The sequence below is a fragment of the Streptopelia decaocto genome (assembly GCF_964273445.1).
Source record: "Streptopelia decaocto genome assembly, chromosome: 5".
Taxonomy (NCBI): Eukaryota; Metazoa; Chordata; class Aves; order Columbiformes; family Columbidae; genus Streptopelia; species Streptopelia decaocto.
The window spans coordinates 63,756,259-63,783,894 of record NC_138659.1 but is presented as its reverse complement, the minus strand read 5'-3'; the positions used below and the strand labels follow the sequence as shown (position 1 = coordinate 63,783,894).

The 27,636-nt window shown below is 47.0% G+C and overlaps 1 protein-coding gene across 1 annotated transcript; it reads right to left on the bottom strand.

Moving 5' to 3' along the window:
* VWA2 (von Willebrand factor A domain containing 2) lies at nucleotides 1–25,034 on the bottom strand. Its single transcript, XM_082052844.1, has 14 exons — nucleotides 24,995–25,034; nucleotides 18,984–19,042; nucleotides 18,292–18,366; nucleotides 16,183–16,316; nucleotides 14,162–14,271; nucleotides 9,274–9,468; nucleotides 8,780–8,910; nucleotides 7,958–8,090; nucleotides 6,135–6,190; nucleotides 5,634–5,741; nucleotides 4,051–4,632; nucleotides 3,167–3,718; nucleotides 1,107–1,229; nucleotides 1–400 (listed from the first exon to the last, which is right to left on the bottom strand). The coding sequence occupies exons 2-14, from the start codon at nucleotides 19,030–19,032 to the stop codon at nucleotides 267–269; spliced, it is 2,382 nt and encodes a 793-aa protein (XP_081908970.1). The 5' UTR covers nucleotides 19,033–19,042; nucleotides 24,995–25,034; the 3' UTR covers nucleotides 1–266.
* Nucleotides 25,035–27,636: the final 2,602 nt, after the last annotated feature.

The following is a 27,636-nucleotide window of genomic DNA, read 5'->3' as shown; positions in this document are numbered from 1 at the left end:
AAATCCAGAATAAGAATCCAGATGAGGAAATACAAAATGCCAATAATAAATACTTGAACACAAATATTTACTTAGATTAAAAAAGAACGAGAGCACTTGGGAAGCCCAGTTTGTGCAATACAGGAACAGGGAACAGCCTCAGCGCAGCCCCTGTGCGGGAGCAGCTCAATCCCTGCCAAGGGCAGCGGTGGCTTTGGTGACTTGCTGGATTGTGCCTGCGAGTGGCAGCGAGTGTTCCCAGATGGGGAACTGGAGCACTCAGCACATCAGTGTCTCTGATCCACACGTCCTCTGGTGTGCCGGGAGGCTCTGGAGAAGTGCTGCAAACCACCGGTACTCCGCTGCGCATGGGAGTGAACGGGAAGGACTGGGGATCTTGGAGAATCACCGCGGAGCACTCCTGTTGCAGAAGAGAAACACAGGCATGGGATAAGGGCTTTAGGACCAACGCATAAGCTCATGCTCAGTCCATTAAAATACAAGAAGCATCCTCTTGGCCTTAGTGGACAGAGGTTGGAGAGAACTCCTAGGCCCAAAGCACAGCACTGCGGGGAAAAAACTACTTAATTGGGAACTTCCCACTATGGGCACAGGACCATGTCCAGGGAGCCAGAGGCTCATCACCTCCTGGCCATTGCTCCCCTGATGAAGAGGCAAAGGGGAAGCTTTTGCACCACAGAAAGCAATGGAAGTGATAAGGGGTTGCACTTCAACAGAAACAGCTCCCTCCCATTGTAAGGGAGCCAGAGCTTTCAACCTCAGGAATCAAAGAGGGTTTGTTTCTTCTAGTAGGGCTCTTGAAAAATGGGGAACAAACACAGTAGAAGACAACTACCCAAAATATTAGAATTTCAGGGGGTGCCCTCACGGTGAGCTCACTTAGTGAATGTGTAAAACAGGACACAGCTTCTTCAGAGATGCCCTTGTTCCCCTCGGCAGCCCAAACCTCTCCACTTTCCATGTGAGAGAGGCCATATCAGCACAAACACCCGGCCACCAAACACCTGTCTGAGAGTTACAGCCACATTTCTACTCAAGGGCAAAGTGGAGATGCGGGATCCGTCCAGGGGTGCTGGGCAGAACAGATAACATCTGCTGATCCTTACTGCTCTCACAGTGGGGTCCTTCCCAGCCGTGGCACTCGCAGCGGTAGCTCCCAGACCCCAGGATGCACACGCCCTGGTTCATGCACGGGTTGGGTTTGCACAGGCTCACGGGGCTTTTTGCTTCTGCAACAAACACAAGCAGAACAGAAGGCTCAGGGACATCTACAGAGTGTTGACAGCCAGGACCTATGTCCATGGGGAATGCTGCAAAAATAACAGCAACCATATCCCAGACATCAGAAAATGCCGTCTAGGGATGGGAAAACCACATTAACACGGCAGAGGGTGCAAGCATACCACCCTGTCTTGACACAGAGGACAAGCCCTTCTGTGTTTAACGTGGAGAAGAGGAAGAAGAATGGCTTTGCTAAATGTTCTGATCTGGAGGCTAATTTCCTAATAAAGCTTAAAAGATTGACATCATGCTAGGCTGAATGGCAAAGAAAAGCAAAACAGACCATTCTCAGCCTGGAGGAGGCTAAGAGGAGACCTCATGGCGCTTACAGCTTCCTCACAAGGGGAGAAGAAGGGGCAGGCACCGAACTCTTCTCTTTAGCAACCAGTGACAGAACCCGAGGGAATGGCAGGAAGATGTGCCAGGAGAGGTTTATGGGGTCTTGGAGTAGAAGACTGAATGAAGGGTTTATATCTTTACATCGCTCTTGGTCCCAGCCTATATAGTACGAACAGCGATTACCTGCACATGAAATGAAAGCAGCTATTCAGTCTCAGGAAATGGTATGTTATTACCCTGACTCACTGAACCTTGCTGGCTCTTCCCCTTCATCTCTGGCGTTGTAGTTAATTTCATGGTACAGTACATTGTTTTTATAATAACACAGCTGAAAATACCACTGCAATAGGAGCACATTGGAAAGCTCCAGGTAGAATCCGTCTGCAGGGCCTGCCAGGAGACCGGCTTCTCACCCTGACGAGACCGCGCTGTAAGTTCTTCCTGACCCTGAAGGAGCCACGGGCATGCCCAGAGATGAAAAGGACCGTTAATCATGTGTTGCACTGCTCAACGTGCTGCTTCATTTGATCTTACAAGTGGGTTAAAACATAACAAGACCCGATTCCTAGATGTTAAACTCAGAATATTTTGGATGAGAAACAAGGCACAGCATTTTAAAACAGCGAGAGAGTAGCTGGTGCAGCAAGGAACCAGAAGCACCTTCCCCACCACCACCACCTGCAAACCAGGGCCGCTGTCCCTTCTGAAAAGCTCATTTCCACCATGCACAGGCACTCACACTCAGCATGCAAATGTTTCAAACTTGAATTCTGAGGCAGTTTTTTCCCAACCAGAGACTGGCGTGCAGAACTCAAGTTTTTCAAGGAAGTGAACCTTTTGTTTAGCACAAACGTGATCTTTTACACAAATATTTGAAAATTCTTCTCTCTTGAATGCTCTGGAGACAAGAGTTTGATTCCACACACAAAATCAATCGTGCTGTCTGAAGGCCCCAATTTGACAGTCTGCAGGTTTCAAATTGGACAGATTCTGAATTTAGGATGAAATCCTGTGCAACACAAAATCTTAAGAGCTTATATGAAAACTGCAGTAGCGGAACACAAAGGAGGAACAAGGGTGACGAGGCTGAAACAGAGGTTTCAGACTCACCACTTTGCAGATGCCTGGGCACAAAGCTGCTGAAGGACACAGCACAGACCTCACTCAGGGACCAGCACTGTTGCCTGCAGAAATATGCCCCCTTCAGCTCCCCCAGCAGCACTGTAATGCACAGCAAATTCTACAGGTTTAAACATCAGAAACAGAGTAAACTTCTTTTCCTTTCAGGTAAGGCAGAACCTAGACCTGTCAGGGCTGGAAAGAGCCAGTCACACTAAGCCTTGTCTCACCTACTGGACAGAATCTTTGGAAAGTTGATTCCTATTCCTATAGGATTAATTTGACAGTCACCAGATCTATGCCATAGCTTCCCCATCTGTAAAATGTAAAAGGTAATATCAAGCTCCCTTGGTAAAGCATCAGAAAACCTATGATAACAACGGCTGGTGGCACCAGCATAACGAGTAAGGACGGGATGTTCTCTCACCTTCACAGATTCTTTCGATGATAAGGTCTTGGTAATACTGCAGGTCTTCATAGGAGGACATATGGATCAGGTAGCTGGGAGACCTAGCAACCCTCAGCAGCGTGTTCCTCTGTGCATCCCCAATGACAACCACAAACACCAAGATCCCATTGTCCCTCAGCTGCTGTGCTGGGGCAGCTGCATCCTCTATGCTGCCTCCATTTGTGAGCACCACCACCACCTTGTTGACACCAGGTCTCGCTCCTTTCTGCACTGTCATCACGTCACCATAAACATGCAGCAAGGCCCTGCCAGCCGAGGCTGAGTCCCCAAGGAAGGGCGCTCGGTCGATGGCTTGGAGGACAGCTGAATTGCTTGTGTGGGTGTCCAAAGCGAACACGGTGTGAGCTTTGCTACCATAGATCACAAGGGCAATTTGGGTGACATCCCGGTTGATGCTGAAGTGCGAACAGCTGCTCCTGACAAAGCCTCTCAGCCGCACAAAATTCTCCAGGCCAACTCCAGCCGAGGCATCCACTGCAAACGCCAAATCAAGAGACTGCGCCTGGCAGCCTGGATAAAGGAGTGCAAACACATTATTTTCTATAATATAGTACATATGGACTCCTTTCTGACAAAAAAAAAAAAAAAGCAGGGGGAAAATGGTAGGCAGAATTAATCACTCTTGATCAATGACTGTGGAGAGTGATCTATGACCCTTCCACACCAATAGATGGAGATCCATCATAAACAGCAGTGATGGAAGGTTAGCCCCTAAATCTATGACTGACGCAAACAAAACAAGGACGTTCATCTTTCCGTCCTTCCCACCTCCTCACTGGAGTTCAGCAGACCTCCTCATGGGCTGACAAACTCACCCCTCAATGCTCATATCACAGTCTTACCTTCAGGATTGTCCACACTGCAGATTCTTCTCTGCAGCTCTGGGATCCTGTTGAACAGGTCCTGGGGGTCCAAATAAGCAATTGTCCGCTTTGGATTGCCAGTCACCTCAGTCAGCTCTGCTCTCATGAAGCTGCTGCCTACAGCAATCAAGAAGAGACCTTGGTCCCCTGCATACTTAGCAGCTTCTGCCACTGGATCCTGGGACTTGGAGTCAGTGAGCAAGACAACAACATGTGGGAGCTCATCCTGCACGTCTGCAAAGACCGGGGCACTCCTAAAACCGTGCTGTGCAATGTACTGCAGGGCTCTGCCTGTCAGGGTTCTTCCTCCGCTGAAATTCAAAGTATCAATGCTCTTCATGAGACTGAATGCATCCTTGTATTGGCCCACTTCAATGGGTATCATGACAGTGTTATTGTACTGGGCCACTCCCACATTCATTGGCGAGTCCTGGCCCATGACTGCTTGGAGGAACCTCTTGAGGAACGCCTTGTAGCGCAGGAACCCTTCCAGCGTGACCCCTGCCGAGCTGTCCACCAGGAAAAGGAGATCCACACTGCACTCAAGGCTCAGCTTCGGTGCTGAAAAGGGAGACAGCAATTTATCATATGCGTGGCAACAAGACAAGCATGCTGGGCACCTCTGCCGGGGTCTGCTGGAAGCCCTGTGGTGTGGAGAAGGGACATCGTGTCCAGTAACTCAAATAGTTTGCCAGATGTGGCATGAGCTGGAGAACAACTGTGCCAGGACTGCGCTTCATTTTGGTTGGATGCCACATAAGCCTTTAGAGACAGGAAACACCTATGGGAGTCTGGGGAGATTCATGATGGCAAATTTCAAACAAAAAATGTAATGTCCAGTCTTAGCACTCTGTGGAAAACACTCTGAGTTTTAATATCTCATATACTGGAGAAAGGAGAGAGTCTTCAGCACTAGACCCTCATCTGTAACACCTTGAGACACTTTAAAGGGGAAGTCTTGATTCTGGGGAAAGTAAGTACAAAGCATTTTCTGAAGATCAGGACCTTCTTGGGTTTCTTACATTGAACTGCCAAAATCAGAAGTCCCTCCTGGGCCCACGTGTGCAGGGAAGGGACCAACAGACATACCTGTGTGTCTCTCCCAGTCATAACCAGCATGAGAGAATCATAGAACAGTTTGGCTTGGAAGGGACCTTCAAAGGTCATCTAGTCCAAGCCCCCTGCAATGAGCAGGGACATATTCAACTAGATCAAATTGCTCAGAGCCCCGTCCAGCCTGGCCTTCAACGTTTCCAGAGACAGGGCATCCACCACCTCTCTGGGCAACCTGGGCCAGTATTTTACCACCCTCACTGTAAAAAATTTCTTCCTCATGTCTAGCCTGAATCTCCCCTCTTTTGGTTTAAAATCATTACCCCTTGTCCAATTATAACGGGCCCTGCTAGAAAGTCTGTCCCCATCTGAGAACACTCAGCCTGTCTCCTGGAGAAAAACCCCAAATCTGCAGCCAAACCCCAGTCATCTCAGTGGCTGCACAAGGGGCACCGCAAAGGCAGGACACAGCCCAGGAGGAAGGAGGGAGAGAGCAGCTCCACACCTACCGCAGTGGCTGTCTCCTCCGTAGCCCAGCGGGCAGAGGCAGTGGTACTTGTCCAGTCCATCTGGGACACACGTGCCCCCGTTCCGGCACGGCTGGGAGTCACAGGGGTCTAAACAAGAGCAGGGAAGGGAAAGATGGGGAGTCAGCAGGGAGCCTGCCCCGTCCCGTCCTGTGCCAGCGTGAGCATCGCCTTCAGTGGAAAAGGAGCCAAACCTCCACCCCTCTTAGAATCACAGAATCGTTTTGGCTGGAAGAGACCCTCAAGAATGAGTCCAACCATAACCTAAATCTAGCACTAAACCATGTCCCTAAGAACCTCATCTCTGGCCGTAAACACCCATGAGACAAAAAGAAGGGGACATGACACAACTTCTTGCTAAGGATCACAATATCTCACTCAGAACAAAATTTTTACAAGCGAGAGCAGAAAACCATGTTTTTGTTCTTTAGTTATTACCCTCCCTGCTTTGTAAATAAAATTCTGAAAAAGGCTAAGTCCTACCTGAGCATACAGTTCGGAAGCATCTGGATGGGTGTTTTATCAAGACTCTCTTCCATCTGAAACAGAAGGAATAAAACTTACCATGAATTTAAAGATTAACAAGGTGTCTTCAAATTCGACCTTACTGTGTTTTAAATGGAACAAATTTTCCTTTGAAAATGCAAGTTTTCAAAACAAGTATTTCAAAAGAAAGTGTCCATTCTGAGTGGGGTTGCAAAAGAAAAAATATAATTGAATCAAATCTACTCTTTGATTTTTGAATTCTACCTTCTACATTTAAAGATTATGAATGTATTTTTGAAGCTTAAATTATTATTTCTTTTAATTGCTACAGAGGAGATGTTAAACTTTTTGCTCTAAGCTGCAATGAAAATAGAATTTTATAGTGATGAGAATTTCTTATTCAATATTAATTCTGGCATCTAACTTATCCCATTGTAAGAGCTAGTGGACAAGCAAGGTTTAGATGGGGAAGAAATCCCCAGTTCTCAGCTGAGCCTTCCACTGGGATTTTTCAACTGTCTCCATCATTTCCTTGCCCTAAGGTGGCATGAAAAAACCAAAACAACACCATAGAGCAAGAGTGTATATTTGCCACACATAAGAAGGCAGCTAACCTTGGTTCCTGACAGTGAGAGGATTTCTGCTTTAAACTTGCATCCCTGTTAATCAGGTTTTTCTTTATCCAATACCTGCGGCTTCACCATGCCACTAATCTTCCAGTGCTCTGCATTAGGGCTGCTCAAACTCACTGAGACTGGGGCCAAAACCTCTCTTTTGGGATGCTGTAAGCAAACCAAGAGCCTCACTGCTTTCTCATGTTGGCTCGAGGTACAATATATATCTGGAAAGGCTCCCAGCCATTAGGACACCTCTGAAATTGTCCATACAATCACCCCCCAGCACATCTATGCAGCAGGACATCAATGCACAGCCCAGATCTGGGGTGGCTTTCCAACATTAGTGTGACTGCCTGATACTCAAACAAACACATGAAGCACCTCTTCAAAGGAAAAACAACCCCCGCTACCAATTTCTGTACAACATCACTTTCACTCGGCTCTTTTTATCAGTAAAGAGAGCATGAAGCTGCCTTTCCCTTCACGGCTCATTTTTAAAGCATTCCTCCCACTGTATCGACTGCAGGGACAATATTATTTGAAGGACCTGACATGCTTTATGGGTTTTCATTTCCAGTCTCCTCTCCCCGGGCAAGAGGACATTTCCCTCCTGTGGCTCACTGCCATCGACCCGACAACGCAGCTCTTTGTGCGCCGCCTGGTTTTGACACTGTCATGCTACGACTTGGGGGTATTTTCTGCCAGTGAATGGAGCCTCTCCATAGGAAAGCCCTTCCCAAGCCCCCAGCCAAGCAAAGGAAAAGGGGCTTCTCTGGAAACGTGGACAAAAACAGAACCAGCACCAACACAGGGAGTCAAGTCTAGAAACCCTCTGCAAAACAGCAGGTACAGAGATGTAAACTTCAAAGCATCTTGGCTCAACAGGTAGGAAACCACACTGGTTTTGGCTCGGATAAAGTTAATGCAGAGTTAATGCCAATTCCATTTATAATATTTTTAGTGCTCTTGGGCAAATCATCTTCTGCTTCTCTGTCTCAGTCCCTCCTTTTACCCTTTACTTCCCAGGTCAGGCAGTGGTCAGAGCAGGGAGAGCCTGTTCCTGGGCACAGAAACCATGCTTGCATTAGTCTTCTTAGGGATCTTCATCACAGTAAAGAGTCATTGTGAGATAAAAGCCTCTCGCTGTATCTCTTGTATCCCCTCTGCCCTGCTCACTTTTAAAGATGAGGGTGCGCAGCTCACCTGTAGAAAGGGCACAGCGATGCACGCACTGCATTTGGCTGCTTCGAGCCTTTCCAACACACGTAATTTCCAGCCAGCTCCTTCACAGTCTCCAGGGTCCTGCGTTCGCAAGGGTGGGACTCAACTTTGCAGCCTGTAGCCAACAACAAATCCAAACTAGGATCAAGTGCCTGAAGACACAAAGTCTGTGTGGGAATGGAACATCACTTTGAAATGGATTAGTTTTCCTCATCTACCTGCAAACAGCATATAAGGCAGTGCTTCCAAGAGCCCTCCATGAGGGTCCTAGAAGACAAATTTTCTGTCAACAAGCTCACCAGCCTACCCTACTTTCTGAGGTGCTTGCTCTCCAGCCTCCTTTGCTTTGCTATAAAACTCACAATTCAGGGTTCAGCAATGACTTTTCAACCCCTCTGGTGCCTTCATCATTCACATATTTGATTTTCTTCTACCTCTGGACCAGTCTAGTTCTATCTTTTCTACCTCTTGCAATCCCTTGGTGGCCTCCCCTTATCACACAGTCAAGTCCATCAGAAGAGTTACTACAACTGTGTTGATCCCTCTGTCTCCCATGACATGAGCAAGGACCAATATCGCCATTTTCAGAGGCGAATTGAGACACAGAAATATTATAGGATCCTGCAGCTTGCAAGTGTTCGAAGATGTAGGTGGCAAGTTTGCCCTCCACTTCGGGCACAAGAAGCAGATGACCTTGAAGTGCAACACCTGCTAATTCCCTGGTAGGCTTTCTCACACCGCCTCATCTTTTCTCACTGAGCGACACACTCAAAGCACAGGAGATGGAGCCAGGACAGGGGTTACCTAGAGCGCTGGCGCTGCAGACAGAGCCGGTCAGGGTGCTGTACAGGCCATTGGCAGCATCATTGGCATCTCCAGCAAAGAGCACGTGCTGCTCGGTGGGCTCACTGGCCAGCATGTGCAGCTCTTCCCACCTGCCAAGCAACAGAGGGGTTCAACCGCTTAGTCATCCCCAAAGAACTGGGTATCCAAACAAACCCTGTGCAGCAAACAGCCAACGCAAAACCATGACACCCCTCAAACAGTGTTCAAGATCTTGGTGTGTTTATTCTCAGGCAGCGGCATAGCTCCACTTAGTGGAAGAGCTTCCTTCACCCGCTCTGGTCCTCCTGTACACCAACCACCAAATTAGTGTTTACTCCAAAATTATGCTACTCTCCAAATTCTGCTTTTCTCTTTCCAAAATTCATATCTAGCAGAAGACCATGCCAGACTCGCTAGGACCTGCCATTTGTCTAGCTGGGCCTCCATTTCCAGCTGTGTAGAAATTTTCCTACCTTGGAAACTTGATTCCCACTGCAAAAACCATGATGTGTCTCTCCTTCACCTGCATTGCAGGCATTGCAGTGCTGTCCTGGGACTTTCCATCCGAAATGATGATCATGACTTCAGGGACACTTGAGTTTCTGCCACCAGGGAACCCTTTGCGTATAATATACTTCAGAGCCCGACCTATCTCTGTGCTCCCACCTCTAGAAAGAAAGGAGATAAAAATCAGAAAAGCAGAAATCAAAGCTCTTCTCCTGTTATTGAATTTACCATCTTATTTTCAAATTTCCACCCTCTGGTAGTGGGGAGCTTAGTACATTTCTGCCTGTTGCCACAGAACACATCCACAGAGTTGTCTAATCCTGTCATTCTTAATCTCTTCCTACCCATAGACCCCATCCACCCTTCCTTATCTCCAACCCAGAGCATTCTCCACTAGAGCGTTCCTACAACTGAAGCAGGAATCACAGCTCTCAGATACCTATTTCCAGCTTTGACAAATGTCTCAAACGCTTCTGTTTTTCCATCTGAAAACTGTGCTCACTTCTTTAAGAGTTGTGTGGAAAAGCTGCTTAACAACAACCTCTTGCACAGTTCAAGTGGGCAAAATGGACAAAGACCAGCATCTCAATGTGGTTTTCTTTCTTCCTCTTGACACGCCAATGTCCTATACCTTCTTGGCACATATCATCCCTTTTCTTCCATGGGACCTTCTGCTGTTCTCGGACCAGGAGCCAAGGCATGGACCTCCGTGTCCCACCTTGTAACTGAGAGTCTGCAGTCCAGCAGTGCACAGAGAGTCCGTGCCTTTTCCTTCCTGCCTGATCTGCAGGTTAATTTGATTCTCTACAAAAAGCCATTTGTCCATCCTGTAGCAAAGCTCCTGGAAGTACAAATGCTGAAAGCTTCTTAGTGTATACCTGGAAACTCGGAAGGACTGAAAACACGGCACGCTTTTTTTTTCAGGGATTCACCAGTACATTTTATGCTGGGAAAGTAAACATTCAGAAAAGCCACTTGATGCTCCAGTTGTCTAAATTCATGCTAAACTCAATTAAAAGCAATACCCTCATACTGCTCACTAGCACTGCTGGTATGACAAGGTAGGTGCACCAGCCACTGACGTTCACACAAGCTGTGCCCCTCACTTCTCATTTTGGAGACAGGAGCCAGCTACCTCAATATTTTGGCAGCCCTTGAATTCTGCCCTGGAGAATGAAATGTTTCCAAGGTAGAAAACAACTAGTTCAATATTCAGCAATCCTCCCAGTAGCAAGGTATTAAACTGACATGAGGACTTGGATGCCAAAGGGGGCGTATTCCATTAGTGACATAAATCAGCAGGTAAGACGGGCTGCTGTCAGGTGTTGGGGATGGCAGACCAAGCCTTGGAGCTGTGCAATAACTCCCAAAGAAAAGCAGCAAGGAGAATTAGCTACAGCTTGCCAGGGAACAGCTTCACTCAAAGATGCTTTAGAAATCCTGAGACTCATTTCTTACAAGATTATTAAAAAATGAGATTTGCTGAATACTGGACACCTCTTTAACCTGAAAACTTGCCTGCCCTGCTGAGCCCATAGACACTGGAGCTGGGTGGTTGAGAGGTGTCCTGCACATCAGCACAGAGTCCCGGGGGGGGACACGAGAGGTCAGGTCCCTCTGGCAGATGAGTGCACCCAAGACAAGAGCTGCTCGGTGCAGGCAGGAAGGGTTGTTGCCAGTGTCCACACAGTGCCACCGTCCCTTTGGTGATGGCATACTGGATGTGAACTGGGAAGGAGCCCCTCATTGCAGAGGGTGCTGAAAATACAGCAGAAGGGGATAAAAAGAGGAGTGCTATCCATACACAAGGGTCTAGGAGGGGAAGGACAAGATGTGGTTGTTTTTTCTGGGCTGCACATTTACTCTAGTTGTTATTTCAGTGGTTCTTGCTAGTGAGCTCTGTGAGGCAGGGACTGTCCTCTGCTTTCAAGACTTCAAATGACTGTTATTGATGTATACATAAGATTGGGCTCCATGTTCCACTTACCATGAAATGTCATCAAACATGATATATAAAATGATAATCTCTGTCATGCTGAGGCAGGAATGATTACATTATGAGTCAAACACCGAAAATTTTACTAAAAGCCATGGGTAACCTAACAGAGACCGTGGAGGGGAGGCAAGAGGTCTCTCACTTCTGTCTTGCAGAGTGAGGTTTGGTGGACTGTGCAGCTGGGTCCTGGCTGCCACAACTCCCCATCTGCCTCCCACACTCAGACTTTGGCCACCCGGGCACCCAGCCCCTGCTGACACCCACCAGACACAACCAGCTGAAGCTTCACACCAACCACCCGTGTTCCCCACTCAATCATCGCCAGGCTATGACCTTGCTGCAACACAACACAGCGGGCAAAAGCCTTTCTTCCACTGTAAAAACTGAGGGCAACCTGCACTGCAAGTTCTTCAGCTGTTGTAGCCAGCTTTGATCCCTGCGTATAGCACATCGTCTCTTTTTGTTGTTGGAGGGTGAAACATCAGCTTATTTCAGAGGGGTAAATCCTGCATGGACACGCGTCTCTTTCTTTCTTGGTAGTCCTCCACCTGCACAACGTGAGAGTTCTCTAATGTGCCATCCCTGGCTGGATGTTTGACACCAGAGAGAGCCCAGCTTTGCCAGGAACACGCTCCAGACCTGTTGATAATTAAGCCACCAGATCAGAGGAGACATTTCCAGCTGTCGAAGGACCTGTCTTGTAAATCACTTCCTACGATTGCCTTTTAGGGCTGCTTTTATTTCTATCCAGAGTAAGCAAGGCGAATCCAACCACAAGTGTTACTGTTTCCTTAGAGGCATCATGTTCTCCTTCAGCTCTGTTGACACAAATATGTGCCGTTTTCCTTTCTGAACATCTTTCCTTTGTTTTAACACTCGATTTGCTTGCTCTAGAAAAGCATTTGACCATGCCCAAGTTCATTCTTTTCTGGCTATCCTCTGATTTTCACATAAACTTGTTACTTCAGTACCTCCTAGGCCCTTTTCTTTAGAACTTCATTCTTTAGGTGCTCCCTCCTCAGCACTCCACCATTCCAAAGCACACTCAATGACCATGTGTTCACTGCATGTCCAACTCTGCCTTTTCCTGACCAGCTGTCAGTAGCTGTCAGACACTTCAGTGAAAAGTGATGTGCATGAGGGAAAATACATTGTGCAGTCAGTTTGACGACTAAATCTTGATGAACTCAGTAAGCTGTGCCCGTGTGAATCCTAAGGATTCAAAAAAAAAAGTTAATAAACTCTACACCAAAGCTCATTAAATTCAGTTTCTTATCAATTTGCATTTGGAGGTTTGCTGGTTTTTGACACAGCAAATATGAGTTTAAGGCATTATTACTCCAATAAGGATTTTCTGAAGCCAAAGGAGTTACGGACTTTATCTGCTGCCTTTCCTCAGGAACAGCACTAAGAGGTTTTTCTCCTGTAACCAGCCATTGACTTGCATGAAAGAAATTAATAAGAAATTTCGCTTCCCAGATTACCCTGAAAATTGGTTGAAACTGGTCAACGAACTCAAAAGCTATTTGGACAGAATTCACAAAGAGAGACCAGCAGTGTCTGAATAAATCACAAAAGCTTCACTCCAGTCCAATACCGCTGCCTTTTGAGCACTCTCACCTCCACACCAGAGCACAGGGCTGAAGCTGGGAAACGTCTCACTGGCCAAAGTCTCATCAGAAACACATCAAGGAGCCTCTCAACCGAGACGTCGAACACCCCGTTTTTTTCAGAAGCCAACTGGAATCCATCCCTATTTTATCTATTTTGAAAATGTCGGCTTTTCATTTAAACAAGATGAAACAGCCGAGCACAAGGGCATTATTTCTGTTTGATCTGTCAGCGTCCAAGTGCTGTCATCAAGGAGCTTCAGTGCCAGACACCAAACACCGCTTCACTTTCTCTGCTCTCACAGACTTTTAACCAACAGCCAAAGAGCAGGAATGTCTCTTGCATTCTGCTAAGTTTTTCCTATAACATTACACAAGAGGTTTTCTTGAGTTGATAAACTTATCGAAAGCAACACAGCAAAACCCAGTCACCTGATCTTGCTTGAAAAAAATCAAGTGATCACATCTACTTGTGATGTGCACATCAAGCTGAGAGCAGCAGACATAGACGAGAAACGCCAAGCTAACCTTTAGCCCTAATGAGGCTCAGCTAACAAACGAGCAGATACCCGCAGGCCATACAGATACCTCTTCTCTCATCAAAACAAGTGTTATTTTGCAGTAGCTGTCAGATTCTTTGCAGACCTAAATATATTTCTTGGAGATGAAAAGTTTGGATGTTGAGAGGTTCTAAGGAGAGTGTTTCTTTGGGCTTCTGTCTCCGTTTCCTGAGGTCGTGGGAAGACATCCAAGTCTTAACACTCAGGAAGAACAAAGGTTTCCGTCTGAAAACCTGATCTTCTTGAATTCAGCAGACAGATAGGTACAGATATCAAAATTCATTGCTACCTCACAGGACAAAGGAAATTGTAACCACCAAAAAATGAAGATGCACACTGTCCTGCTCTGCTCAGCCACGTGGGAACACCACACTTGCTTTTCCCTGGAAGGATCTAACCCACCTATGGCACAAATGGTCAGAAAAAATGGCCAGGATGGTCATGGAAAACTCTCCCTTATTTACCACGTTATAGCAGGACACTGAAAACTTTCTCCCTCATCAGCTTTCACTGAGGTTGCATGTTTTTAGCAGACCGTGGATTACGGACCACAGACTGTTCATCCACCGCCTGCCTGGGGGCACCAGGCTGGGGTATGCACAGCAGAGGTGAGAAGTCTGCACCTCAAAAAACAGTCCAGGGATCATTCATAGCCCAGAAAAAGAGAAAAGCTGTAAAATAAGCTGACCTGAACACAATCCTCCTGATTCGCTCTTTCACTTCTTGTTTGGTTAGGTACAAATCCAGTGGGAATTCAAGGTGGGGAGTTGAGCTAAACTGTATCATTCCCACGCGGACCTAAAAGAAAAGGTTAAAGGTTGTGAAAGGTGCCTGTGAGACTTCTACCGTTTTGATCAGTTTACAGATTTGGGAGCACTATACTGGACCAAGACAAACACTGCTTTGCATGTTGAGCCATTGGCAGTCAAAACGAACTTCAAAAAAAGAGAAAAAGAGCATAAACCACAGCACTACCTATACAGACTATAAGCAAAGCAAAAAAAGTTCACGTGCAAACAACAGGAGCCGCTGCTGCAGTTGTGGGCAGCTCAAGATCTATATTTATCCATTCAGAGCAGCTAGTAGCCTCAAGGACAGTAAGTTTATAAATAACACCTTTTATACCAAGCCTTTTATACACTGTGCAGGCAACCTTCCCATTACCAAAAGCAGCTCCCTCTGGCACTGAGCACAGTAGGTAACACAAAGCAATTATTTTTCCACTACCTCCTCTGAAACCATTTTCTATAGTTGAAAATGCCTGAAAAGTGCAAACAAACTAAAATGTCTGTTTGGGGCAATACATCCAGAATATTTCACAGAAGCCTTACAAGACGTTTTATGGAACTTGACAACTTCAAAGGTGAAAAGGCTACCAATTTTCAGTCCGGTCTACATGCGGATTAAGAGAAAGAGCGGAGGAAGGATGGTATCTAGAAAAACCAAACCAAACCAAACCCACACAACCCAGCAAATCTGTAAATATTAAAGGTTCAAATACTTTTGCCTAAGCCTATGTTGCAGTTGGTTCCTAGATTAAAGTCTCTACCTGGTGTCTATTTAGTACGAGCCACAAAGGGAACATCCATTTAACCTGAGCCAGCCAGCACCTCTCAAAGCCTCGCACACACTGTTTATCTCCTCACGATCACTGCCCAAGCTGCGGAAAGCTGCCCGCGCTGTACGGCTGCAACCTGACATCTGAAGGGTGAAATATTTATCAGGTGAGAAAATGATGGAGGGGAATGGTGATTTCAGCTTCCAAAGGACCCTGCAACAGGGGCAGAACAGCAGCGTTAGATTTTAGGACCTGGAGCAGTGGTAGCAGTTGGTCTGGACGAGGATTTTGGGTACATGTCTAAGCATCCCTGATGTGGGAACCAGGAGAAAACACAAGTCCTGTCTCTGTTCCCGGGCTGCCAGACCTCTCTGAAGAACCACACATGGACCAGGGGTCCTCAAAGCCACAGCACCCCCAGACCCACCCTCTGTCCTGCCTCAGGTTCCTGTTCCTGCTACACAGAGACCTCACGTCTGTCACATCCAGCAGCCCCAGCTGGCCAGTCCTCTGCTGAGCACCAGCACTGAAGTGCTCTGCACCACTAGCAGGTAGGGAGTGCAACGACATTTTGGAGACCTACAGCAGCATACAGATCCCCAACTGCCTTGGTACGTGGCTGGTGCCTTGCAACGAACTCCCTTCCTTCTGCCCTTTTGGCTTATTTTAGAATAGAGACCTTTGAGGAGAAGCAGAGCAAGCAGACTGTATCATTTACATCTGTACAGAAAGGTGATCAACTTGTCAGAGACTAATTCTGCAGCTTTCCAGGGAAAAACAACAAAAAGATCCGACCATTTTAAACCATAAGCATCCAAACTTAAATAAAACTTGGTAAAAAAAAAAAAAAATCATAAACTTTACCTTGAAAGATTATTGAATATTTTATTCTATTTATATTCTTATCCAATTCTATATATATTCTATTATGCCTTTTCTCAAGACCAAATGGAACTTCTTAAAATATGTGAAAAATCAATTAATGTTCTCTAACCACACTGCTTCACAAAGCTCCACTGCATCTTTCTGAATAAATACCCTAGCCCCATGCTGGCTGCTAGGTTGAATTTTGCAATTCCACTCAGCATGTTATCACTGGCCTTTTCACACATTGTCAACCTGTTTGAAACTGAGACATTCTTGACACTCACCCTGTCTGGATGGATGTCCAAGGCATCACAGAGCTTGCCTGCAAAGTGCTTAGATCTTTCAAAGCTTCCTTTACCAATGCTGTAGGAGCCGTCCAAGAGGAAAAGGACATCTAAGGAAGCCGAGCACTGCATCACTAGGAGAAAAACATACACACTGCGAAACTGCACTTTATTAGTGTCATTTTCTGGGAGCAGACAGTCAACAGCAGAAAGCCCAGACAAACAGACTTGCTAAGGACAGATTGGGGCAGTCGGGCATTCCCAACCCAAAGCCCTCCTGCACCCCTGCTCTGCACAAGCGTCAGCCCGGCCCGCACAGGCTGCAAGACTTTGACCCGAGATTTGGGGTCCCCAGCCTGGCTTTAGCAGCTCAGTGAAACCACAAGAACAACTCAGCGAGCCGACGCAGCGACACCATTAACCGCGGAGCGAGCGGCCGCGCCGACAGGACCTGTGGCCTCTCCCACCCCAGGGCATGGACACGAATCCTGAGGTGTTTGCAGAGCAAACAGAGTCCCACAGAGCCAGATGTGCTTCATCTGCAGCACATTTTTCAAGACACACTCTTATTTTTCTAAACACAGACTCTCTGAACAGCTCCGAGGCACTGACAGAAACGCTCTTCACAAAAATCCGCCTTTTATCCCATCTTCAGAGATGTGTCCTTGTATCACCCCGCCTGCATGAACACGACTGCTTCCAAGTTCCTGAGGCGCTTATGCTGCAGTGAAAGCCCGTAATTTCACTGGCAAAAAAAAAAATAGGCAGTCTGCAGGCTCTGGAGAGACATTTTCAAAGCATTTACAGAGACATTTTAAAGTCACGTCTGCAGCATTTACCAGAACCAGCCTGAAGGGAAACCAAATCCACAAGCTCAATGCAGGGAGCAAGCACACCAACCTTTTCAGAGCCCTTCTGGCCCATGCCTTTTCTCTATCCCCATTATTATCACCATCTTTTTATTATCACTACTTTTTTTCCAAATCATTCCTGCTAGCAAAAACCTGAATTTATAATTAGGGTTTTCTACCACCAGATTATGAGGGATTGAAAGTTGTAAAGCATTCCCTTCTGGGTCACTGGTTCTCAAACAGGGCAGCCAGCCCTGGCCTGGAGCAGCGCGGTGGGGATGAGCTGGAGCACAGCCCTGCCAGCACCATCCCGGCTCATCAGCCTTGTCCTCACTGCTCATCTGAACGTGGAGATGCAACAACCCAGCTGCCTGCCCAAGCATTCACAGAGAAAAATGCCATGCCCCCATCCCACCATGGGTTGGGATGGAGAAATGGTCTTCGGGTCGTTCTGGAGTTCAGTGGTACGAGGAGTGGGGAATCTCCATGTTGCAGCTGCACTGGTGCACGGCCACGGCAGAGACCTGTGAGCAGGGTGTCTGCAGCCCACTAAAGGGCTCTCGGTGATGCGCATCGGTGAGAAATGCCCAAATACAGCACACCAGGGTGCAAAGTCTGAGCTGTAACATGGTGCTATGGGATGGGGCTGCAGGGTATGCCTGGCATAGGAAAAACACTAATATATCACTTGACAGACAAACAAAAGTACATAAAGGCTAGCAGGAGAATATAATACAGTCTATAAGTAACTGATTGCATGTATATCATGAGAGCTGTGGGTGACCATGGTCTGCTGGCCAGCCAGAGCCCAGTCATCCCTGCTCACAGCATCGTGGCTGGTGCTGGCTTCACAGCCTGATTAAATGAGCCACATGAGAGGTCTGGTCATGAATCAAGTCTGTAATTAAACACAGCTCCTTGAATCAGGATTGCTTGAAACAGCCTCTGAAGGAACCGTCAGGAACACCAGCCAGTTGGCAAATAGCCAGTTTTGGGCAAAACAGAGTAGGTCAGCATCCCAGAAGAGCTGATACCACCAAGGGGAAAAGACGGGCTAGTGCAGAAGCTGCCACAACGCTGTGCTTGTCAGAGCATTGCTGGGGACTTTACGGACTGAATGGGGTCCAAAAAATAACATAAATAAATAATAATTTAAAAAAAACACACCAAAAAACCCAGCACTGACACACAAACACCACAGCAAGAAAAAAAAGGAATTCAAAAAACAAAAAAGGCTTGCTTTAAAAAACGAACTTACGCTGGCCAGCAGCTGAGATCTTGCTGATCATCTCCTGGTCAGTATGAATTTCTTGAATACCCAACACCAGCAAAACTGTGGGATCAAACAGATAATCAACCATCGACACTAGAAATTGACTTAAAAAAAAAGGCACGCAGGCTTGAAACTATAGCACCTATAGCAGCAAAACCACTGTTTTGCTGTATAGCCTTCACACTTGCAGAAGATAACTTAGTGACACAGCACAGTGTCAGACAGGATCTACGGGAGGAAATTCCTTCTACCCAGGACACAGAGCAGGAGCAAGGCCAAGGACGCGACTCCAGCACACGGGAGGACGGTCCCTCTGCTCACTGCGTGCAGGGACACAGAGCAAGAACGAGAGCTAGGCCAGGCTTAGGCTTCAAAGATTACCAAATAATTGCACTGGAGAAATTGATGAACTTTATGTCATCGTAACATCAGCTTTTCCCATATCAATTAGACACTTCATGTAAAAATCAGTCACGTGTCTGAATTACCAGAAAAGCTGTTTCTCCAGGTATTATTTTCTCCCCTTCTGTGTGAATCTACGTTTCACAGGGTTATCCATAAAACTCCCAAAGAGGCACCAATTTGGCTCTCATTCCTCAGAATGAAGAACTCCAGACCGAGACAGGGAAGCATCCAAGACAGAAACCACTGATGCAAAATGACAATGTTCCACATACCTTGGGGAAGCAGGAAAATGCAGACGGACTCAAATGACAAGAGGTTCATGGTGACAAATCTGAAAAGAAAAAAAAAAGGAGAGGAATATTAATTTAATTTCTAAAGTGGGTTTCTCTACCTGCAGCTGATCATCTCCATACCGGGTGTCATGTGTGATGAGTTCAGAAACGTTCAGTGTGAGAGACAAAAGCAACTCCTCCCCTGGGGAGAAGGGTGGGAAACAGATAGAAGGAAAAAAAAATGAAAATGAGGGGATGAGAGAAAATAAAGTCTCCCTGTGTACTCATCTCCTTTTCAACCAAAAGCAGAGAAAACAAGTTTTGCAGGGGAGGGAGGGACTGCTCAACCTCCCCTCCTCACTGCCCCTCCACAGCCACCCAGAATCAACTCTGGTCCCTTACTGCACCTCTTCGCTCTCACTGCACCTCCCTCTCAAAGCCGAGTCTCACTGGGCCCCTGCTGCTCCTGGGGAGCTGGTGGAGATCCAGACACAGCTCCTCAGGGGCTCCCCCAGGACAGGGCAGAGCCACGTCCCCCCGGCCCCACCATCACTCGGGGTCCAGCTGAGACGTCCCCGCTGTGCAGCACAGCAGAGGGGACCTGTCCCACACCTCGGTCAGCGCTGCTGCCCGTCCTCATCATGGGTCTTCAACAACACTCAACCACAGGCTCTTTCATGCCTTACATTTGCTGAGGACCGGCTTTCTGGGGAGGCGTTTTCTATGAGTAAGTGTCCAGCAAAGTAAATTTTCTGCTCATTTTTCCTTTGAAATTAAAAAGGCTGCTGTCACATCATAAGAGGACTTCAGTGACACTTCCAAGCACGCCCAAATTTAAACCAAGCGTGTCTGGTAGAGGCCTTGGCTTTCTGTTTAAGTCACATATATTTATTTTTCCTCCAGATTAAAAGCACAGAGCAAATCTGACCAGATTTAGGCTGGGACTCTGCCTCTCTCATTGCAAAAGCAGATTTCCATCACGCAGCTCAAGACAAATAAGTGCATTTCTTGATAACCAGTTCTATTAACCTATTGTTTTCCCAAGCAAATAGAGAAGACTTTTTCTCAGGAAAGACTTTCTTTGCAGCAAATGATTATTTAATCATTTGCTGGGAAGAACCAATACTTGTTAGTGATGTCACCAGAACAGGTTTCTTCCCATCACGCCAGATGCCAATTCTTTGGAAGTGTAATCTGGCAAACCTGACGCATCAGGGCAGCAGGGGTCACAAACAGGTTACCAGGGTGTCCCACAGGACCCGCACTGCCTGTCCCCATCCAACCAGCCACTGCTGTCACCCTTGGACACATCTCTGCACGCTGGCTCCTGCAAGAGGACACACTAGTCAGAGGAAGGAGCCCAGCAGTGCCTTATTACAGAATCACAGAATGTCAGGGATTGGAAGGGACCTCGAAAGCTCATCCAGTGCAATCCCCCCGCCAGAGCAGGAACACCCCGATGAGGTTACACAGGAAGGTGTCCGGGTGGGTTTGAATGTCTGCAGAGTAGGAGACTCCACAACCCCCCTGGGCAGCCTGTTCCAGTGTCTGTCACCCTCACTGAGAAGAAGTTTCCTCTCAAATTTAAGTGGAACCTTTTGTGTTCCAGTTTGAACCCATTGAACCATTGTTTGACCTTGGATTTAATGTTCAGTGAGGAGGCGAGATGCCTGCAGTTTTCAATTTTTTGAGACTGGGTGTCAGCGTCCCTGTGTCCCGTAGGTGGGAAGACCCTACCAACACACAGGGGTACCCTCAGGGACATGAAAAACTTTAAAGCCCAGGACATAAGCCAAGTTTTAAGCAACAGAAACTTCTCACCTAGGCAGTCTCTTCAGAAGAATGGGCAAGACACCTGAAGTTTTGTACCAGAGCATCATCAGTCTCTGACCCTTCCTCTGCCAACGGAACCTCTGGGCCCCATCCCAGACAAGCTTGGACAGGCCAAGGGCCCGTTAAACCCATGCAGCTGCCTGCACCTCACAGCAGACAAGGCAAGATACCTGTAAAAAGCTCATGCTCAGTTACCCACACACATCCAAAAGGGAGATGGGATTTAGTAAGTGTCAAAGGGATTATAGACACAATAACGCTGTGTCTTGCAGTTCTTTACCGAGCTCCAGGTGCTTCACCAGCCCCACCCTTCAACGCGTCCTCTCAACACCCCCAACCAGACTGCACTGTCAAATTAACAGATCCGCAGATTGCTTAAGCAAAGGGAGAAAACACAGGACACGATTTCATCAAGGAAGCCCTTGTGTCCCTCAGCAGCTTCAAGCCCTGGGACATGCCAAGGAGGTAAGGTCATCCTTTTGCCATAGCCCCAGGACAGGCTTTCTAGGAGCTAATTCCAGAGCACACAATACCCAAAGGAGGACAAGTCTCTGCTTGCCACCAGATATGACAGGTGTGGGGAGATTTCAGGCTGTTTTCATATAAAACACAGACAGCTCGAGATGTTTTTACAATTCAGTCTTATCTTGGGCTTAAATCAACTCACTTGCAGGATGAATTCTTTGCCTTTCAGCCCAGTTAGACTCCCAGCAGCAGGAATTGAAAGAAAACCTTCATCATCACCCACTGCTCATCACCATTAGCCCAGGATTAGCAGCAACCAAGCAACTTCAGACAGCAGCTTTGCTGCGGGATGGGGTGGTATGTGAAGGACCTTTTCATTTTATCTCCCTGTTCATCAAGAAAGGGAATTAAAAAAAAAAAATGTCTGCATTAGTACTGGGTCAATTTTATATATATATATGTATATTTTAATCACACTCAGTCAAAACTCCCATTTTTTTGTACCCAGATTGTCACTTGGCCACATAAATATGATGATGACTTATGTAAAGCTAAGAGTGTAACCATGAATACCTCATTTGGAGGAGTGAGACAGGAGAGGGGAGAGGTAGAGTAGAGGAGGGAAATATCTTCTTGACAAGCATCTTCCCAACATGTTTTTCACCATCTGCAAAACATCTGAGCTTGTTTGTTCTTACTAATGAGATAGAACCAAACTGGACCTGAAAGCACAGAGTGAACTCAACACCAGTGGCCACTGTAGTCACCTGGATGCGGACGCAGGTCCAGCAGCACAGCTGTGCCTACAACGGGCCAAGCGTCTGGGTGAGAGGGGATCCAAAAAATACTGTGGGCTGGTGGCTCTGTAAGAAAGGGAAACAGGCTTGCAGTACCTTGCAAAACTTGCCTGGCATGAAACACCACGACGAGATGCTATCGTGTGTATAACCATACAAACACATCCCATTTCTACAGACAGTTATCAGAACAGTTAGCATCATGTACACCGCCTTGGGGCAAATGTTACGCCTCTATTGAGACAAGAAGAAAGATACTTAAAAGTACTATTCAGTTGCTTTAATTCATTAGCACCTCTTCTCATCTCAGAGACCTGGCTTGCAACAAAACCTACATTTTCCATAGTAAATTTTACTTTCATTGCTTGCCCAGGTTTGGAGGCAGTGGGACACCTCTACTGGGAACTCCAGGCATCTCCTCTGCCCACTTGAAACTGAAGGGGAGGAAGATGACAGGGGAATGTTGAACTTCTCCTTAAAGCAAACATCACAATTTTCAGCCTAAAACTTTCAACATTTTTCCTCTCCAAGTGATAAACAAGATTAAATTTCCGTAAGATATTCTGCAAAACCAGCTTGTTTATTCCACCCCCCTAGTTCTGCAGCAGACAACAGTTCTGACAGGCGCTTTTCCCTCATGCAATGAGGGTTCCTGTACATAAAAAGACTTTGATCTTGCAGCAGTGCTTACATGGGGTACTGTCAAAATCAACACATTGCAGACCAGGTCCTGTTCGACCCATGAGTTACAGAACAAGAGACACTTTCCTGACCCAAGAGCTTGTGCTAAGCTTAACTGTGTAGTTTGTCCTGACAGAAGCGCTCACGCTACTGCCTTTGCCTGTGGCTAGAACAGCGGGAGTGTTCCCATTAACATCTCCTCTTGTTTCATCCTTTGCTGGGTGCCACACGCCAGACCACCCAGCGCCTGCCTCAGCACCGCGAGCGGGCAGCTAGTGCAACGCTGGGAAGAAATGCTCTGTGAAAAAGGGTACAATGATCTGCACACACCAACGCCAGCACAGGGAAATAAATCAGCAAAAAATATAATTACATTTAAGTTATGAAAGAATACAGATAACTTGGCCACCCAGCCTGCTAAGAACTGCTAATTCAAGGCTACGGGTTCTGGTGCAACTACTGTAACTGTCCCCTGTCACCCCTCGCCACCCTGAGCTCTGTGAATTTGGGAGGGCTGCAGCTGGGTGCCTGGCTCAGGTCCTCACCTGCATTGCCTTGTACCAGCCAGAAACATCCACACCGAGGTGGATCAACCATGGATCTACCTGCACTGCAAGCTGGTGCGGATGGTTCCCAAAGAACAAGGTGGGAGGGGATCCCGCTCCCTGCTCCCTTGCAGCAGGCAGCTTTGTGCACATCAGCAAGATGACACCTCTGCTTTATTCCTTAGATGTACCAGCACACCATACTGATGCATTTGTCCAAAAGCTTCCCAGAAGAAAGACCATAGGTTTGTTACCTCGTCTCACAAGATAGAATGGGAGCTCCCTGCCTGTGGCAGAAGCAAACCACCGGCCAAAGACCATCGAGCTGGTTGTTAATGAAGCCAGGCCTCAAACCGCAGGAACCTGCTTGCTGGCTTAGAAGGACAAACCTCACAATACCACAAGCAGGAATAAGGACTTAAAGATTGCAACGACAAGCCTTCCCCTTGAGGAAACAAACTTCTAGTCTGTCTTTCCCCAACACCCAAGACTGCAGAAGAGGAGGAATTCCACCTTGGTAAGCCAGTTGGTTGCATGTGTTTTCAGGACAGAGGTCTGCAGGCCTTTCCTAAAGGTGCTTTAGAAAGTGAGAATCTTCCACACGATTTTTCTGCAGAACTGGGGTAAAGTTAAAATAGATGTTTTTCTAAGTCATTTAATCTACTTATTCCTCTTAGACTCTTCCCAGAAAATCTGGACACCTTCAGGAACACAAAGTGAAGATGATGTGGTTAACTACGCCAGCACAGCGCACAAGGCATGGGTCAGAACACACACAGCCTCTCTGAAGAAAGTGGGGAAACGTGGTTATATGTGGGGACTTATCTCTGATGATGCCTTGTCTTCTTTACACAAAATAAGCAAATGGGAAGCAAGTTAGCAGAAGCCTCCATAAGATAATTTTCACAATTTCCAGGTCACATTTTAACGCCTGTTCACATTTTCCCCGCTACCTCCCTGTTTTATTTCCCTTCCAGGCCACTGGGTAAGGATATTCGTTCCTCTTTAACATACATGGAAACCAAGGTGCAGAGACACAAAGTGACTTGCTCACAGGTGCATGAGTTTATAGCACAGCTGGGAACCCTTAGACCACATCAGGAAAAGCCACTGTTGCCAGGTACTCAAAGCCAGGAGCTACTCTCATTTCTTAAATGAAGTGCAAGTGGCTGGGCATATTATAGATACCATTCCAGGCCCTTCAGCCCCTGCTTGATCGAGTTGCCTTTGTGTCTTTCTGCAGAAAGGTTTTCACTCAGGACGTGAGACACAACCTGTCTGAAAGCCTGCCCTGGCAAGTTCAGCTCTTTCCCCTGGCTGCACACCAAGACTGCTAGAAACAAGTCAATTAAAGCATTACAGCATGGGCTAGGGCTGGTTTCCTAGGTGGTGGGGGTTTTTTGTTACTTTAATAACCAAAACCCCCTTTACTGAGTATAGGAGCAAAGCTTATGCTCCCAGTAGCACCGCAGGCAAGACACAGCAGCTGGGGCTCAGCCTGCCCCTCTTGCCAGGTCTTCCGACCTGGGACGAGGCGCCGGCAGAGCAACGGGGCTCTTGGGAGCCCTCCACCATCACACGGGCTCCACGATGCCCGCCGCACCAGCGCTGTCCCGCCGCCCCCGGAGGAACCAGGAGAGATTCACGGCCGCCGGGCTGAGACCCCCCGACCCGCGCCGGCAACACTCACCCGGGCACAACCAGCTCCTCGTCCCGCTCGGCAGCACCGCCCCGGCCCGCCCATGTGCTCGCCCGGGCTCCGCGGCCCCGGCCCGCCCGCCCCCGCCGGGCTGCGGCTGCGAGGGGGCGGCCGCCGGGGGAGGAGCGGGGCGCCGCGGCTCCGGCCCCGCGGGGCAGCTCCGAGCTCCTCTGCTGTCCCCCCAGCCCCCGAGCTGGGGTGTGCAATGTCATCGACTGAAAAAGGAGGGCAAAGAAACAACAAACAGCGGCTTGAGTCGCGTTGTACCTTTTCCCTGCAAGACGCGGCGTTGTGTGGTCCCTGCGCACCTGATGGGTTTGTGAGCAGCCTCATTCACACCTGGAGTTATAGCGTTCAGCTGCAAGAGCCTCTCCTCATCATCACATCCTGCCCTTTGCAATCAGGATTTAGAGGAAAAAAAAAACAACCCAAAACCTCTATGCGACATCTAAGAGTCACAGCGCTGTAACTGCTCATCCAATAGACCAAGCACAGCAGATGTCAGCACCCCGGGACAGGCAGAAATAAAACCACAGACTGCAGGTTACCTTGCGCCAACAGCCATAAAGTAACTTACTTCATGAGACCGAAAGTGCCATATTCAAACCTGCTACACCTAGAGGAATAATTGACAGCCAATTTTAAAAATAATGTTTTTTTTTTATTATTTTTACACCTGAAGATGTGCAACTGTAGAAGCAGAAAATAACTCTACAAGTGCGTTAACTTCATGTATTTTGGAATTCTAAATAGCTACATTTTTAAGAATAAACTGGAATTTAAGTTAGTAATAAAATTGTACTGAAACTGTACTGTACTGAAGTAGCAGATCCCATTCCTAGATCAGCTTTCCTTATTCTGCTCTTCACTTCTCTCCAGCGGGACACGCGGTGCCCCCCGTGCTCACCCTGTGAACAGTCCTGAAAGCTGAGCAATGCAGGAACTCACAGCAAGGACAGACACAAGATGAGCCGCAGCACCCAAACCTCGCTCAGGGTTGAGCTGTTCTCTCTCCTGCAAAGCTGTGACTCCAGGGAAAGGACAGGTCATCGGGCTACATTCCACCCCACCACGCACTTGCCACCAAAAAGCAGCTTCCACAATAAAAGCCAAGGAGGAAAGCAACACCAGAGCAATTGATTTTAAATACACAGGCACTACAGGGTGGTCCAGCTCTGGGGAGAACATTAATTCCAAAAAACATTGTACTGTCTGGACCTGACAGGCTTCACCAGCCTCCAGCACCTATTAAGTATTGGTAAATGCAAAAGAGTGAGCACTTCCAGTTAAAGAATGCTTTGCACATCTCTTCCCACACAAAATTAAACGCAATCCGTAACTTTGTAGTCTGTGCAGACAAAACACTCCTTGCATCTGCTTCACAGTATGTGAAGTTAGGAATGGAACACAACACCAAGTGCTGAATAGTAAATAAATACAAGATTTCAGCCAAACCTGGTCAAAGTACACTCTAGTTCCCACAATAGCGATTCATAAATCAAAACGATCTTTTAAGGATTAAAAAACCCTGTTGGTTTTCAGTGTTAGATAATTTTTGTTATATCTATACTCCTTCCCCCTCAGAAGTTCTATGTTATTCTAGAGTTCCAGTTCACTTTTTTTCCTCTCTTCTCCAGAGAGGAATTAAGATTATTTTATTTACCAGGAGCATTGATCTTAAAGTTTGTTTCATATAATACCCTTTGCTCAGACACATGGAAATTTACTTCAAGTTAGACTCTATACTAGCATTTAGAATCATATAATCCATAGCTGATAGTTTATCAGTTCAAAGAACAGATTTCAATTGCAGATTAAAAGTAGCAGAGAAAAAAAAAAAAAAAAGAGGAACCCAGGGTTACATCAAGAAGTCCAAGAGGTTTTCACATCTCTTGCTTCATTTGTCTCTACATCAACGTTCCCAAAGATTTCATCTGAAATTAAGGAGTGAACTATGTTGCTGAACCACGTGCAGTCTCTTCTCCTTTCCTTCCCGTCTAGAGGGATTATTGCCGGATACCTTTGTGCTGCACCACACGTGCATCTCCCAGGGAAACACCAACCACCGCTTTCCAGGGGTTTTTGCCTGCGCAGAACAAGCCAAGTTTCACTTTTCCTTTCTCCTGCTTATGAAGTGCAGACAAAGGGATTGCTTTTGACTACCGCAAAGTCACCTTCTGAAATGCAATGACTAGTTGCCAGGAGAGATGGTATGTGGAAAAGTGAACATGAAAGTTGTGAGGACTAAAGCATCAGCAGGTTGTGCTGCATGTGGTCAAATGCTTGTGAAAGTCGCATTTGTCCCAGGAAGTCAAAGGACCCTCGAGACACAATCCTGGTCCAGAATTCTGAAGACCCAAGTGCGTTTGTCTAACTGTTAGCTGCTGCAAGAATATGATGCAACAAAAAATAAGAGACAAGAAAAAAAATCTGAGGCAATTTAAGTGTAATAAACCATTAAGGCAAACAAAAACATTTCACTTTCACAAGTTTAATCTCAAGATCCTTCCAATTTGCACAAAGCCCAAACTTAAAATGTATACTTTAAGTGGACAAAGAAGCTGACCCTGAAGTTTAAATAAGCAAATGTCTACTGTGCTCTATGAACAATAATTAGGCATCCCTAAGTAACA

Coding starts and splice junctions, on each gene's coding strand:
- VWA2 (XM_082052844.1), bottom strand. CDS start 19,032: ATGAACCTCTTGTCATTTGAGTCCGTCTGCATTTTCCTGCTTCCCCAA. Junction 16,317..18,291: donor GATCTCAGCTGCTGGCCAGC/GTAAGTTCGTTT, acceptor TTTTTCTCCTAG/TGATGCAGTGCTCGGCTTCC. Junction 8,091..8,779: donor CTGCAGCGCCAGCGCTCTAG/GTAACCCCTGTC, acceptor TGTTGGCTACAG/GCTGCAAAGTTGAGTCCCAC.